The sequence below is a fragment of the Triplophysa dalaica genome, chromosome 24 (genome assembly GCF_015846415.1).
Source record: "Triplophysa dalaica isolate WHDGS20190420 chromosome 24, ASM1584641v1, whole genome shotgun sequence".
Classification (NCBI taxonomy): Eukaryota; Metazoa; Chordata; class Actinopteri; order Cypriniformes; family Nemacheilidae; genus Triplophysa; species Triplophysa dalaica.
The window spans coordinates 11634495-11651047 of record NC_079565.1 but is presented as its reverse complement, the minus strand read 5'-3'; the positions used below and the strand labels follow the sequence as shown (position 1 = coordinate 11651047).

Genomic DNA, 16553 nt, shown 5'->3' with positions numbered 1-16553 from the left:
CAGAATGAAATGATAGAGTGTTGCTCGAAAGAGGTGACAGCAACTTTTATCAAAGAAATGCATGAGTCAAAAATGTAGACGAGGCCAGAGATGGACACACTGAACAGCTAGCAATTTCACAGCCCCCACTTAATCCATTGTTCAGCCTCATACCTGTGTTGTTTATATTGCTGATATGGATAGTCAAAGTTTATGGTTTTTATGTTATTTTCTGGTTAAAAGTTTATTTTATTTTGTCAGAAAAATTCCTTATCTATGGTTTTTATGTGAGCATAGAAATGCAAACCATAAAATGTTGTGTTTGTACTAGAAATATGTGAACTTGTGTTTTTACAGTGAATAATGAATCAGGAAGTCTTCATTGTGAAAAAAAACCAACATTCCCAACTCAAATTTTCTAGTGACTGGTCTGGTCACATCTAAATGTTGCAAAAAAAATGTACAGTGTTGTATATGGTTCAGTCAGTACTCCTACTCCCATATATGTAATACAGGGAATACAATGAAGTAGTGGATAGCAATAAGATTAGTAGTATACAACCCTACCCTAATAGTAAAATAATATTTATTTAATCATACCCTTATTGGGGGCTGAGCCCCCCTAAAATGAAAATCCTAGAATCGCCCCTGCGTGCCCATCAAAAAACCCTTTGAAGAGAACTGAAAAAGATGAAATACGCTTTATCCACCACTAGATGGAGAAATTTCATTGCAACACATTTGAGGGTTGCCTGTCTCGCGCTCTCTCTAATCGCCTGATGTAGGTTTTACTTGTGTTTTAAGTTTTTATCGTATGTGGTTGATTTGGTATTTTTTTACATAGACTGGTTAAATTTTATTTTAGCTATAGCCTAGCTGATGCCTTATAATTTTAGTAAATAAAAAAATGTTCCATGCACACATTTTTTCACACATGATAATTTGCCTTATATGGGTATAGTTTATGTTTATAAAAAAACATGCCAGCTAACCATGACACTGCATATTCACCACATTCCGGTGATAGGAATGATGGTTACATGTGTTTACTGAAGAGAGAGAGAGAGAGAGAGAGAGAGAGAGAGAGAGAGAGAGAGTGCTTTTGAATGTTCTTTTCAATTCTAGAACACAGACAAATTGCTGAACACAATGAGAACTAAAAAGATTTTTATATAAGATTTTATATAAGATATTTTATATTTTAAGTAAATGTCTGTGAACAAGTCTGCATATAAATTATAATCCTGAGAAAAAATGCAATCATAAGGGTTAAGTTGTCACACTGGAACCTGCTATGAGTCAGCACTGGCTTTAGTTAACTATAACAAATACTTAAATTGTTGACATCCAGGCTACTAATTTAACATTTGAGAGATGTATACCACCTTTTCCAAACCGGACATTTAAAACGTATATTCGCAGAGGCGTTGTGAGTATGACAACCAGCCGTTTCCCTATTTAACACTAATTGCAATTTAGTTACATTCTTTCCAGGATTAGGTAGAGAAATTAAGACGTTTTAATAATGATTCATTTTCATGTAGATTTAAACGTTAAGTTGAAACCTTCACACTTGCAGCACATCCGCTTTTTATATGACGTTGCCAAGTAAGGACGTGACTTCCTCCACGGACGGTGAAGCCACTCCCATCTGATTCATATGCAAATCAAGGCTCTTGCGTAAACGCTTTAAAAGCCGCCCAGCCCCTTCCTCACATCACTGCTGCGGATCACCGTCAGAGCGGATACATTCCTTAATACCCCTACACATAATATACAGGTGAGAGAAAAACGGACACGTTTAAACAATCTATATAAGAATATAATCGATGATGGAAATAATTGTGTTAACCTGCGGTGTTTGGCGATGTTATTTTGGAAAACTGTTTTGTGGTTAAACTGTAACGGACATTTAATATGCATATTAATGCATTAGATGATGCTCGTGACCTGAGGCATTTATGAAGACTGGCATTCCCCATTCAAATCTGAGGTTGTTGCGTAATCTATAATGCGTACGTACGAATAAACTAACATTTGACAGTTCGTGTGACGTTACTCAAATATGACCTGTTGCTGCCTGTCATAATAAAAATGATCAATTTTCGATGCTCAAGCGTGCGTTGGTCCTTTACAGCGGTTAAACGTGTTTTGTAATACTAAAGCTGGTTATTTAAGCAAACGAATCAGTTTGATGCTGGTGCTCTGTATCAGGTTTGTGAGTCATATAGGGGTCTAACGTTACGTGCTTAGGGGAATGTTTGGTATGGACTAATGTTGCGTTCTTCGTGCGCATCTTGCTTCCTTAAGCGCAAAGGATTCTGGTACTTGGGGTCTGGATGGTTAAGTTCGGAGGAGTACATGCTGTTAAAACTACCTTGTGTGCTAAAGATGAGTCGGTGTTTCGTTCACCGGTATTACACACTTATTACGTAAACCCGCATTGAGGAGTATATAAGATGTTAGGGATGTTCTTCAAAGTGCGTGTGTTTTTATTGCGCGTCAGATCAGGGTGACATGTAAAATCATGCGCTAGGGGCTCTTAAGGTGGTTTGCTTGTTCACGGCGGGAATTTCCCAGCATTAGCGGTCCAGATACCTTAAATTGATGTACGTGCCTCTGTGCACACAACATTGCAGAGCCTGAGGATGGATGATGTATATAGCAGCATCTTTAACCTTTCCAATGACTGCACTTGACGAGAGGCTAAAACAACTGGAATGGCTTAGTAGACGCAACAGGATATATCTATATATTCATCCATAAATGTCACAAATGTTTGTTTAAAATATATATTGTGTATTATTTCATCATCCACACTCTCATTACCCATGATGCATTGCTTGGTGCAAGAGTAATTTTGTGGTGTGCATTGCTTGTAAATTCTTACTTATGATTTGTATTCATTTAGAAGAAGATGGCCTCTACCAAGGAGAAACTGATCGTTCATGTGAGTAAGGAGCAGCCTGCTGGCCCCACCAATAAGGTGACAGTGGTTGGGGTGGGAATGGTTGGAATGGCCGCCGCCGTCAGCATCCTGCTCAAGGTCAGTGATCACATGATGGAAGACAAGAGTTATTTTCTTTGTTTGTTTTTCAATTGCAACGCTTATGCATCGCATTTGTTAAAATAAACGATTGTTTTAAAAATTAAAGTATAAAATAAAAAGCTGCAATCCGAAACCTTTTGGTTGAAAATGAACATGAATCTGTTTTTGAGCGAGTACATAAGAAATAAATCAGGGTTGACAACTTTTGATTTATAAACTTAGCTGTCCGGTACGATTTGGTGGAACAAGTCATTTTGACCTCATATGAACCTAACCCCCACTAAAGATTTTTATATTGACCGACAATTTTATGTTTCAAACAGAGATGGCGATAGAGAGGCAAAGGTTACAGATTTAAAGTTTTAAGTAATTTTAATAATAAGTCAATTAAATGTGACCTTTTATAAAGAAAAATAACATTGCCTAACTGATGGAACACATATTTGGTCCATTGTGACATTTCTTTATCACATTTACCGTCATCAACACAATATTCCATTCCATTCCATTTTGTACCGCTTATCCGAACTACCTCGGGTCACGGGGAGCCTGTGCCTATCTCAGGAGTCATCGGGCATCAAGGAAGGACACACCCCGGATGGAGCGCCAACCCACCGCAGGGCACATCAACACAATATGCTTATAACAAAACGTGCATAATGATATAATTAAGAACAAATTCACTAATTTCACTCCTATTAACGCTTAAATTATGAAAACGTATTTAGCCTAAACCAGGACTATGCCTTAGTTCATATAGGCTATATAAGTCGCTTTTATTAAAATGCCTTTGAAGAAACCATTACTAATGTGCATCTTGAGACAATGGCACTCACATATTTTAAGATACGTCAAGACAAGTTATTTTCAGTTTAGATAGCTCAAAATTCATTTTAGTCTGGGACTAGTCATAAGTAGGAAATATGGTGCGTCTGTCTGCATGATACAATTTTCGTCATCAGAAGGGTCCACGGTTGTCCACACACCCCGTCCCACTTTTTGAGACGGCGCGGATGTGCTGGGTACAACAGCGCATGCGCAAAAAGGTGCATTAGTCCACTAGGGGTCAATACACACACAGAAAGTGTGCAGTGTGCCGTTGTCGATGAAGAATGATCCAAAACCGACACTCTGAAACCAAGGACTGTAAGCTAAGAAGCACATCCTTCTCCATAGTGTTTGGTTTGTTGTTCTTGTTGTCTTTCTGTTTGATCGGATTGTTTGCAATGTTGAAAACACTTCCACGATCAATTATTTGCAGTATATCAATATCAATACATAATATATCAAAGATTTGAATGGCCAAACCAAAGAATCGCAATTTCCTTTTTTCATGACCCAGATAGCGATATAACATTTATATCAAGAGGTCCATGTCTGATGTAACAGAAAATCAAACACAATGTTGCGTAAACTCCATCCGTTCCCAAAGACTTCATGCTGATACCATATAATAGTTGAACCATCACAAACGAGCCAGTTTTTTTTCTACTGAGTTATCAATGGGCGTTGAACTTTTGTGACTTTAACTAGATCATTTTGAAAGGTTTCTTGACCTTTGAACGATGTGCAATTCCTGAACGAGACCGTAGCCGTTGAACCTTTGCCAACATAAACACAATCCACATAGCTGGAGACTAGACAAACATGAAAAATAGTGGCTCAAAAGTCTTTATTTATTAGTAAATACAACGTCCTTATATCGTGACGTCCTTATAAAGAAACCCCAGAGGAACCTGTTTGAGTTTAGTAAATATAACTTAATATTAATTCCTATTATGAAAGTTTGCCATTAAGATTTATATTATTTGGTCATCAGGGGGCGGTTTCCCGGATACGGCTTAAGCCCTGACTAACTAAAATGTCATAGGCGTCTTAAACGAAAACGATTCACACTGACATATCTTAAAATATATCCGTATTTTATGTGTTTTGTCTCAAGATGCGCACCAGTAATGTGTTTTAAGTATCTCTCCCTTCCGAAACACTACGACGGCTGACAGAACATGAAATTACATGAAAGGGGACCCAGGGTGTATGTAGATAGAAATGGCTTATTCTAAGGTTATAAAAACTTAACACTTTATTGTTTAAGCTCTTTATACACCTATGTATGTTATATTGCATTTATATCAATAGATCATCCAAAAAAATTCACATTGGACCTTTAAATATCCTAATTTAAATCAGGCCCTAGTCCTGGTTTAAGATAATCCTTGTTGGGGAAACCGCCCCTAGGAGTTTCAGGTGGATGGTTGATGTGTTACCAGTAAGAGGCCTGTTGATCATGTTTGGTGCATGTGTTTGTGCAGGATCTGACGGATGAACTGGCACTGGTGGACGTGATGGAAGATAAGCTTAAAGGAGAGGTTATGGACCTGCAGCATGGAAGTCTCTTTCTCAAGACTCACAAGATAGTGGCTGATAAAGGTGAGATTATGAGGCCATAAAAGATGATCAAAACCGAAGACTGAATTTATGGTTTTTGTTAACGGAAGGGAACACAAGATCATATACAGGCTTCGTGAACTAGATTCACATTATTACATTGTGTTAAAAGACACATTCAGTAATTTCATAACCCAAACCTTGGCACTGCTTGTGAAACGCTCCAAATGGTGACATTGTTGCAAATGATCAGTTGATAAATGTGAATTTCGTCCCCTTGTGACCTTCTAGACTACAGCGTGACGGCCAACTCCAAAGTCGTGGTGGTGACCGCTGGAGCTCGGCAGCAGGAGGGCGAGAGCCGTCTGAACCTCGTCCAGAGGAACGTCAACATCTTCAAGTTCATCATCCCCAACATCATCAAGTACAGCCCCAACTGCATCCTTCTGGTGGTCTCGAACCCCGGTAAGCTATACTGATGCGTGCCAAAGCTTTTGTTTGACATCATGAGACGCTCAACGAATCCCGTGTTTCTTCAGTTGATATCTTGACCTACGTGGCCTGGAAGCTGAGCGGTTTGCCCAGGAACCGCGTCATTGGCAGCGGCACAAACTTGGACTCGGCCAGGTTCCGTTACTTGATGGGGGAGAAGCTGGGAATTCATCCGTCCAGCTGCCATGGCTGGGTGATCGGAGAACATGGAGACTCGAGTGGTGAGGCCGGAAGTCTGAATTAGCATTTTTCTATTTGGATTTTCAGGTCGTTTTGGATGCCTTTGGACTTCAAGTTAGACGTTAACCAAATGTTTTGTTTGCTCTTCCTCATGTAGTTCCTGTATGGAGCGGTGTGAACGTGGCCGGTGTATCTCTCCAGGGTCTTAGCCCTGACATTGGAACAGAGAAAGACAAGGAGGACTGGAAGGACGTCCACAAGCAGGTGGTTGACAGGTGAATAATCCATAGACCATTTCAGATCGGTTTACTATACAGTCAGCTATCTTAGTAATGAGACCATTAAGTCAAATAGTAAAAGGGTTTAAAGAAGAAACTCTTCAGTTGTATATGATTTGTGATACACAACGAGTCCTCATGCTTGTCTGTGTGTTTAGACTGGGCTTGAGATTGATTATACGTGTTTAACATTGCTCTTGTTTGTGTGGCAGTGCTTACGAGGTTATTAAACTGAAGGGATACACATCCTGGGCTATTGGTATGTCTGTAGCTGACCTGTGTGAAAGCATGTTGAAGAACTTGAAGAAGGTTCATCCAGTTTCTACGCTGGTCAAGGTGAGACGTTTACGCTTGGTTGATGTCCTACGTATATGAAATCCTGCAACGCATACAATTTGTAATATGGAGAATAGGAGTCGTTCTATTATTGCGAGTACATTTGGCATGTGAAGAAATGCCAAGATGTGTAAGGTTTTCTTAAACACAAGCATGACTTTTAACACCCTTAATACTTGGTAACTACTCACCAGGGTTAGCAAAACATTAAAAATTAGTATTTTTTTGGCTGATACCGATATGGCCGATAATTTATTGTGCATCTCTAAAAATAGCTAATTACATTTCAATAGTGTAATTGGATTACTGTACATATTACCCTCTCCAAAAAGTATTTAATGACTTATTACTGAATACTTTCTATATCCTACATCAACCTTGGTAAGAATTGATTCAAGGATAGACATGAAACGGCTCTTTTATTGCATTCAATAAATAATATAAAGCTACATATAGTAATATTAACAGACCAAAGTATTACGAATGTGAGAATTATACATTAAAGCATGGATTTTAAAGTTTGACTACTATTGCACACACATATATTACACAAAGTATGTAGTTTAATTACATCAGAAGTAACTAATTAAATTAGAGTAATCCCTTACTTTACTTGTTCAAGGGTAAAGTAATTAAACTACAGTAACTAGTTACACCCAACACTGAAGGCGTGCTTTAACATGGATATTTCATATAAAAAGTTTACTGAGCATTTTTTTTCCACTCTTGTCCATGTTTAACAGGGAATGCACGGTGTAAATGATGAGGTCTTCCTCAGCGTGCCTTGCATCCTGGGTAACACTGGCCTGACAGATGTCGTCCACATGGCCCTGAAGCCGGATGAGGAGAAACAGCTGGTGAAGAGCGCCGAGACCCTGTGGGGCGTTCAGAAGGAGCTGACCCTGTGAAGCACAGTCTCTTCCAAAATGTAGCCAGTGTTAGATTTCCTGACCTCCTGAACCGTACTGCGTACAATTTCCAACATAAATCTCCAAACCAATGTCAGGCATTTAGATTGTAACATTTTGCCATGGTAAAGAGGTAATTTATTCTTGTAGTCAATACAAAGATTCTATTAGAGCTTTATAAGAGTCTATGTGCATACTGTTGTATATTCGAAGAAAAAGAAGCAATTGAGCAAGATGATGTGCAATTACAGGCTCCTATTTTGTATTTTATTTGCTGTTCTGAGCTCGACTAGCATTCCGTACCCCTTACGTCCTGCATCAGTTTTCTTCCAAGACCAAGTAAAACCAAAGCCTTGCAAAAGATCAGTTTCATTGAGAGTTTACATGTACAGCAAAGTGCTGAGGACTATGAAAACCAGCGTATTTTAAAAGTTGGTCAACGGAATACATTTATGCAACATTTTGAATTATGGGGTTTTAAATTTGTGCATGTCTTTCAATGTAAACGGGCAAGAAAAAATAAATCATGAAACAAAATTATCATTGTGAACACTCATGAAGCACGAAAAAGAGTAACCACAATCTGTCAGTGGATGAATCGGAAGAAGTAAAACTAAGCAGACGTAACATTAGTCAACAAAAACTAAGCAGAACAGAAGCATTTTTTTGGTTTAAATGGTTCGACAATCTCAATTACCTGTAGTTTGTGTACACTTATGTATCAGCTGGAAATAATTTACTGTTGTCAGTGTTGTATTTTGATTTCTGTCGATCTTGAAACAAGAAAAAACCTCAGCTGAGTGGTAATATACAGCAACAGTTATAGCTGTTACTTGAAGTGTGTGATTGTAAAATTGAGACGCAGCCCAAAACTGAATAAACAACAAACTATAAAACCAGCGTTTTGTGTTTTATTTTATAGTCAATAGAAATAACATCTGATGACTGATGCCATTGAAAGTAGGTTAGTGGACTGTGTCGAGTGAAACAGACCAAAGGTTTCTAGTTGTTATTGAGATTAGCTAGGTAAATAACATCCAAAACAGGTCAGTGAAAGGTGAGATGTCTTTCAACAATGCAGTGCTGTTCAAATATCAACAATCACGGCAAGATCTTTTTTACTGATCAGCGTGACATTAAACCAACAGACTGAAACATAAGAACAAATAAAAAGTTTGGATCCAAAATGAGATAACAAAAATGTTTTTTTTAATTGTGTAAGATTTATTTTTTGAGTTATTATGGCTTAAATCAAAACAAAAATACTGCAGTTTGATTCATGTTAATTGGACTGCACAATAAAAAACATGATTTTTATAAAATCATAAAAACTAACTCTCATTTTGGAACCAAACTCTTCAAATATTAGCAGGTTACAAGCCTTTTTACTCAGGTCTTATAAATCTAACATCCCAAAAGTGCACTAATATGTTAAACTGAAATGCAACAAACAAGACTGTTTCAGGGACTTCTATATTTTCTTGCATCACTTTGGGGAAAATAAAAATTGTCATCTAAAGGTGAAGCGTACACAGTTATAGTTTGTAAGGTTTCGATTTTTAAAGTAAAAATGTACAGTCACAAACTATTCTTTGTATACAGCTAAATGACTTACAGTTCATTATAATGAATTTGGAAAAGAAAATTGTTCCCTGATGAGAAAACATAAATATGAATTATTATTATAATCTTCTAGAACTGAAATGGAGAACCAAAAGTAGTAGTTTTTGACGGTTATGAAAGTTGAAAAATACGATCCACGAGAAAGACATTTTCTCCTATATTCTGTGAATCCTTCACATTTTGAAATGTTCATTTAATGACATAAGACTTGTTACGCTAAACTGTTATTAACAGCAGTATCTAAAGCCAAAGACTCAAACATCTGCCATGAGAATCTCAAATAATAGAAACCTGATGTGTATATAAAGAGAAATCTTTTAGGAAATTGGGAAAAACGCCCTTGTACAAGGAGAAATCGGGCATGATAGTCACCCATAGGACTTAAACTTTCCTTTAATGCTCGGGTCGAATTCGTAACTTCTAGCTCTTGCGTACCTAAATTACATTTTTACAAATGCTGATTTTTCAATCCAGGAAATAAAATCAGGCAGACAGCATCTCAAATCAGTAGAAACAAGAATAATTGAACTCCCACTGAAACAGCACACAAAAGAGGAGCGTGGCTCGTGTGACAGGAGCTGGAGTGTTGGTGTATTGGTGGCAGCAGGGTCAGTAAAGGTCACTGAGTCCGGCGGTCTTGCGTGCTTTTTGCATGAGCGCCCGCAGCTGGAACTGTTTACGGGACAGCAGTCGCACATGCTGAGGATGAACGAGAGGAAAAGTGTCATTGAACATAACATTAGAAGGAAAAGCCTGATACATTTCAAATCAAATACGAATCAATGGCTCAAAGTAAAAAAAAAACATATTGGCATTAAAAAGCACATAAAATGTTACGATTCAAGATGAAGTGTGAGAGTTCTAGATGTGTAAAGGATGAACAAACCTTGAGAAAGACTTCCAGGTCGATGACTCCTCTCCGCAGGGCTTCTCCCAAGTAAAAGATGGTGTCTTCAATGGCGTTCTCCTCGGCATACAGGTTCAGAATCTGTTTGTACAGTGGAGCCGTCGGAATGATGACATCATCAATGTCGTTGTTTTCTGATTGGTTCTCCATTTTTTCCAGTGCTTCACTGAGTTCCTCGTCCTTCTTCTTGAGGAGCTCGATGTTTCGGTCCACCTCAGCCTGAGGGTGCACATATCCACCCAAAAAACGTTAAAAAGCTTGAAAAATTATTGGTTATTTATGACAACATGACATCTGTTCAGGACAACCATTTGTTATGCTTATGGACAAATCGCCCATAGTTGTTCTTACCACTTCCTGGTCCAGACGGGACACCATGTCCTCCAGCTTCTGGTGTCCTTTCTTCAGGTCTTCCTCTGTTCTCTTCAGAGCGTCCAGTTCGGCCTGTGCTCTGTCCATCTCCTCCTTCATTCTCCAGCGCAGTTTATCGCTCACAGCTGAGATGAGTGAAGCCCTGATGGTGTCCTCACCAATGGTACCATCACGACTTTGGCCTGGAGAAATACGACAGACACACTACTACATGCTGCTTTCGATAAGGGTGAAAGACATTTTTGTATTAAGAGATGCACTCAATTTTTCTACCGATAGCTGATTATTCACAGTGATATCTGCTGATGCGGTTTCTGAGGACTAAATTCATATTTCTTAACTTTTTGAATATGACTATTATTATCATCAAACTGGTGATGTTTATTAACTTGTTCTATATAAAGAGCACAAGTTAATTGCATTTACCTATCCTCTTTTGATTGACAGGATATATCGCCCCTGATCGGCGGCTGTTTTATCTATCGTCCGTTAGCGTAAAAAATTGCTTTCATCAACCAATTTTTGGCCGATATATCGGTGCATCTCTAATAGTAATGTATTTTGTATATTGATTTCATTTTTAATAAAATAAAGTGATTCTATTATGTTTGAAGAAATGAGCATGTAGTTAGGGATGCACTGATCTTCATCCTTTTGTCATTTTTTGGCTGATACAATACCAATTTCACCAAACAATTATTGGGCGATTCTAATACCGATATTTCTCTGTGACAGCAGACATTTTCCACAATACTTTTATTTAGTGTGCGTGGCTCACTTGTGTGTTGAGTGATCACAGACGTTTACATGGTTTGTTTCCAAGTCAACTTTGACAAACTATGTTTTGTACAGATTTTGTTTCATGGCATGTGTGTTGAAGCATTTTCTGCAGAGAAAATGGTTGGATTTTGCGACACACATTATAAAACTTAGTGCCTTGATTTAGTTGCTTTATAAATGAATGTTTGTTAGATCTGCCTTTTTCATGCTGTTACCAGTATGTGATGGTTTTAAATCTATCAAAAATTGAAGGATAGGTATTGGCAACCGATACATCGGTAGATCACCACATGGAAGGACTCGAAAAACAAAATTTTACTATATTTTCCGCTAAAATCTCACATACTTTCCAGTGGCTCAGTGGTTAGTGCATGGCGCTTGCAAATACTAGGTTATGGGTTGGATCCCAGGGTTTACAAATTACACCATATGTCCCTGTAACTTCTTGCAAACAGTTGATTTTTCATCTGAAGCATAATTCGACATGAAGCTACATTCATGAGAAGGTCTGCGAGTAGACCGTACGTGTTCGTATAACTCGGCCATGCAGAGAGACTGTGATTATAGGCTTAGCACTCTGAACTGAATGTCATGGTTCAAAGCAGCCTGACACTGAAAGCATCCTGTGGACTGATATCCTCTCACTCCTGAACATCTAAATATAAGCCCTCCAGGCTCCGTTAAAATAGGTCAAGCAGGCCCTTTGACCTTTACATGCATAGAGTCCAGTTACGGGTCCAACCTTTTAAGAGCGCTCCAGAGAGGTCACTGTACATCAGGCATGAGGCCAGGCAGAAGACCAGAGGTCAGGGTCAACACAGCATTGAATGAAGTGAATATGAAGGAAGGAGGGACTGACTAAACCCTGTCGCAAACTGCCAATTCAGTTTAGCAAAGATTTTAATTGAATGGTGCCCATTTACATTCGTTCAGACAGACACTAAATGAATCTAAAATGTAATGTCACAAACTCAAAATGAATCAATAGTCACGCTAATAACAGAATTCACGTGATTTGTGAGTTTTAACTGTTGGACTATAAAACTGAGCTCCAGGCACATGTGATAACTCACCGACAGTAGTAACAGGAGTCTGGGATGTGTAGTGTGCTGGACCTCCTGCGGCAGGATAAGCATTCCCTCCTGGATAACCCGGGTAACCCTGATAACTACTGGAGCAGATATCATCACAAAAACAATAAATCAGGCTTTTTTATCACAACACTAACTTTTCAAGCATTTTGAGTGTTATAAATTCTGCAAAAGTAAAATAGCTTTTGCATTTTTGTTGTGTTTCTTGTGTTATTTTATGAGATGTGTTTTTACCATGGGTTTGGATTGGGCCCATAGGGAGACGCTGCTGGCATTCCTGGCATATATGACTCTGAAAAAAAGAACACAAACACTCAGACATGCCCTGCTGCTGTGTGACATCTGCTGTTTGATACAGGTACTGACTGTACTTCCCTTTCAAATCATGAAAAGTTTATTCTAGTGCTGTGCGATAATAAAAAAAAAATGCGATAGCATGCTAAATGCCATAATCGATGTGCGATACGATATTTATTTATTTTTTTGCATCCGCCTTAATTTTATAGACTATAGACCACTTCGCAAGTGTTAACAATGATCCGGAAGCACTTCCGGTTTCAGATTTTTTTATAAACCTCACATATAGAGTATATAAAAGAAACTTTAGGAGATCCGTTTAACATTATGATTCGATTAAAAATGTTCTGTTAGTTGCACTTTGTTCAACCATTGTGTAGTGTTAAAGTGTCAGCGTGGTTTCGTCATCCAAAGTGGTCTTTATGTAAATTTTTGAATTAATGCAAAATATTGAGATATGCACATTTGCGATATTTTGATAATTTATATAAAAATATTCCACAGCCCTAGATAATTTCACATATAAACAATCTGAGCTACATTAAGCAAAATACATGTAAATATTTTCACTGTCCTTTAGGGCTTTCATAATATCAACTTTCAGAGGTCAAGATTTGTGAGAATACGTGACAAAATGAATTTCGATATCTTGGTACTGCTAACATGGTATTGAACATGATTACTGATACATTTAAGAATATATTGTCACTATCCTTCCTTACCCTCGGATGCCCAAATTTACTGTTTACTGGAGATGGAGAAAAACACTGTTCTTTTAAAATGATTTTATACAGTTTTTTCAAAGTTGACAGGCAATTTTTAAGGCTTCATGCGGGTGGCCCTAGACTAAAATAAATGTTAGAGCTCTTTAAACGGAAAACAGCTTGCACTGATGTTTTAAAATACTTTGGTGCTATTGTTTAGTCCTGGATGTATCTAATCCCTGTATAGGAAACCTTCCTATATTGGTTAGATATTTGCAAAACCCAGTGTCTAATAATAATGATTTATGGCAAAAAAAAAAATATCACTAAAAATGGAGATACAAGGTCTCAGAAGGACAGTAGTGACGTGTAGCCTTCTAGTATGACTAAATCAAAATGTAAAGCTTATTTAATATTAAACTGTCGGTTAAAAATAAAGAACAAGAAATGTATTTTACCAACAAAAGAAGTCAAATACAATTAGCACCTGATGCATTCCAGGTATCTAACAACAGCATCAGAATACAATTAAAATAAAAATACAAGTTTTTTTCTGCCTGGTTATATTTACTTTAGACAAAGCAACAGTGTTTTTAAAAATACCTTGCACATAAAATCCCAAATATTTGTATAGTATTTGTGTAGGTAATTCTGATGTTCCAGGTGTCTATATGTTTTATTTTATTTGTAAGTATCAGTGCATACATGCAAATACCTGCCCCACCATTCATATATGTTTCTCTTGACCCAACAAACTTGATTTAAAGGTGCAAGCTTAAGTGTTTGAAATGAGTTATTTTAACTAAAATGCAATTGTACTTAATATATGATATATATATATATTATACTAATATATATATTGGCAAGGGATGCTCGATTCTGACAAAATTATAACCATGATTATTTTGCCCAATTTATGAAATCACAATTATTTAACATGATTAATCTGTGACTTTCTCAATAAATAGATAAATTATGATAAATAAATAAATACATGTAACACCGGATTTAACTTCATAACAATTAACAAAAATATAAATACATTTTAAAATGTATAGTAATAATTATTTTACCTTGATTATTTGTTTCAAAATTGTTAGATGTAAATATTGAAAATCACTTAAGAATAATTGCGCATCCCTAACGTTAAGTCATTTAAAGTATTAAAAGTCAAAAAGAAGCCAGAAAGAATAGATGTGAACTCCTTCAATACTGTTTAAATGGGACCTCAGGGAAACACCCCAAGAATCATTATTGACATGATTCTCAAAGTTCCATTTGTGTTATCCCCATTATTCTAAAATGTGTGAAAAATATAAAAAAGTAGGAAAGAGAGTCTTATCGCAGTTACAAACAAAAGGATAGAGGAGACTGAGATCTGTGCTTACGGTTTGGAGGTCCAGTTGCCTGGAAGGTTTGATACGGAGGTTGTGTAGTGGGTCTGGAGAACACAGGTGGTTCCTCACCGAACACCACAATCATCACCTGGATGAGGCCGTACAGATCTGACTGAGGCTGATGAGGGACAACAAAAGATCAGTTTAATTCTCTAACTATCACATAATCAGAACTAAACTTAATTCATGTGTAAGAAAATGAAACGTAATGATTCGTGTGTAAATGCTTAGGTTCTGAGTTATTGAGGTCGTACATGTTTCCACTCATGCAGATAGGGCAGGTAGATCTTGCCATTGGCGTCAATGTGTTTGCCAGTCTTGATCATCATGGCGCTGGTCGGCTTCACAAAACAAATAGGGGGATTGTAGGGATATGTATCCAACAGCCAGAGGCAGATGGGAATATTGTACACGTTCCCTGTTGAAAAACAAAAATGTGTCTGTTAAACTAGAAATAATGTGCAGCAAACATACTTCTGTTGTGGAAATGTGTCACTCACCTCTATAACTAACTGGTACAGTCCCAGTAAGACTCATGAGGTCTCTGGAGGATCCGTCATTAAAAACTGAAAAAAGTATAAAAGTATTAAAATAAGTAAAAAAATGTTTTATTTACAAAAATGTGAAATTGCAGCTCTTACCATAAGCGTCCATGACAGGTTTGAGGTCTTTGTACTGAGAGATGACATTTGTAATATCTCGGACTGCAAGATCTCTATATTTGTATTGCTGTAATATAAATATATATAATATAAATAAACACAATCCTGACAAAGTCATAAAATATCAGACAGACCCGAATAAAGGAACCAAAAATAATGAAAGTGAAACAAACCAGATCACTAGTCCATGTATTACAATCTAACTTTATGAATGAACATATTAACAATGTGAATGTAGATATAATAATGATCTTGTAAGAATTGTATAGTCAATCAGTTACTAATAGTGAAAGTTAATACAATGTAAAGTGTGTCAAGCCTAGTTAATGTATAAAGAAGAAGATACAAACATGATACAAACCTTTAACATCTTTTTAAGCGCTCCTTCGTTGACAACAGCCATGTTTCACCACAAGAAACCAGACAACGAAATAAACACGAAACTCTTGAGAAATATAAGAATAAATGTGTGATAAACAAGATGTGTGGATCTCAGCTCAGGCCTGCTGCCCGGCCAAAACCGATAAAACTATCCAATAAACGGCTGTTTAATAACAGAAACACACTGTAGAAACGCGAATAACATATAATAATAATACAAGTTGAATTATTAACTATATTTAATTTACGTAAATACGCTTGGCTTTCATTTCGAGGAAGATAAACACGACGAACTAATACGAACGTCACTACATTAGAAGAGTTTCGCTTCCGGTGGGAGGGCGTTGCTTTTTTTTTACAAAATAAAGGTCTTTGAAGCTGCTTCGCATACACAAACATACATGTAACAGAGCTCTGTTTCTAACAGTAAATAATAATAATGATAAAAACATTTTCGTTTGTGCCATCTTTTTGCACATAATTCATATAAAAGAACGTTTATAAATAATACAATACAAATAATAAACACATTTTTAGAACATTGGATAAAAAAAATTAATTAACAAAATTTCTAGATACTTGTTCTTTTAACATTACTAGCAATTACTAGTCAATTATATTATAGTTTAGGGAATACCACTAGAATATTATAGTATATATATATAGTATAAAATATATTTATTTATTTTATGAACTGCACAACTATTTCCAAATGGCATCAAATTGTGT

General features: G+C 36.9%; 2 protein-coding genes across 4 annotated transcripts; one reads left to right on the top strand and one right to left on the bottom strand.

Annotated features, from left to right (window-relative positions):
• Positions 1-1658: 1658 nt before the first annotated feature.
• On the top strand, positions 1659-8509 carry ldha (lactate dehydrogenase A4). 2 transcript variants are annotated; one of them, XM_056739433.1, is made up of 8 exons: positions 1659-1759; positions 2891-3025; positions 5341-5458; positions 5708-5881; positions 5956-6129; positions 6246-6363; positions 6579-6702; positions 7446-8509. In XM_056739433.1, the coding sequence occupies exons 2-8, from the start codon at positions 2897-2899 to the stop codon at positions 7608-7610; spliced, it is 1002 nt and encodes a 333-aa protein (XP_056595411.1). In that variant the 5' UTR covers positions 1659-1759; positions 2891-2896; the 3' UTR covers positions 7611-8509. The 2 variants fall into 2 exon arrangements, with proteins under 2 accessions (XP_056595411.1, XP_056595410.1); XM_056739432.1 differs by having other exon boundaries at positions 1680-1759; positions 2894-3025.
• Positions 8500-16152, bottom strand: LOC130413894 (tumor susceptibility gene 101 protein-like). 2 transcript variants are annotated; one of them, XM_056739430.1, is made up of 10 exons: positions 15805-16152; positions 15423-15510; positions 15282-15347; positions 15036-15199; positions 14773-14899; positions 12618-12675; positions 12366-12463; positions 10492-10694; positions 10120-10359; positions 8500-9932 (listed from the first exon to the last, which is right to left on the bottom strand). In XM_056739430.1, the coding sequence occupies exons 1-10, from the start codon at positions 15844-15846 to the stop codon at positions 9843-9845; spliced, it is 1176 nt and encodes a 391-aa protein (XP_056595408.1). In that variant the 5' UTR covers positions 15847-16152; the 3' UTR covers positions 8500-9842. The 2 variants fall into 2 exon arrangements, with proteins under 2 accessions (XP_056595408.1, XP_056595409.1); XM_056739431.1 differs by having other exon boundaries at positions 12366-12460.
• Positions 16153-16553: the final 401 nt, after the last annotated feature.

What these genes read in the sequence shown, in the direction of transcription:
- ldha (XM_056739433.1), top strand. Translation starts at nt 2,897, where the DNA reads ATGGCCTCTACCAAGGAGAAACTGATCGTTCATGTGAGTAAGGAGCAG. An exon ending in CCGTCAGCATCCTGCTCAAG is followed by an intron (nt 3,026 to 5,340) that starts GTCAGTGATCAC and finishes GTGTTTGTGCAG; the next exon opens with GATCTGACGGATGAACTGGC. An exon ending in CAAGATAGTGGCTGATAAAG is followed by an intron (nt 5,459 to 5,707) that starts GTGAGATTATGA and finishes GTGACCTTCTAG; the next exon opens with ACTACAGCGTGACGGCCAAC.
- LOC130413894 (XM_056739430.1), bottom strand. Translation starts at nt 15,846, where the DNA reads ATGGCTGTTGTCAACGAAGGAGCGCTTAAAAAGATGTTAAAG. An exon ending in ATCTGCATGAGTGGAAACAT is followed by an intron (nt 14,900 to 15,035) that starts GTACGACCTCAA and finishes GTCCCTCATCAG; the next exon opens with CCTCAGTCAGATCTGTACGG. An exon ending in CCCGTCTGGACCAGGAAGTG is followed by an intron (nt 10,360 to 10,491) that starts GTAAGAACAACT and finishes GTGCACCCTCAG; the next exon opens with GCTGAGGTGGACCGAAACAT.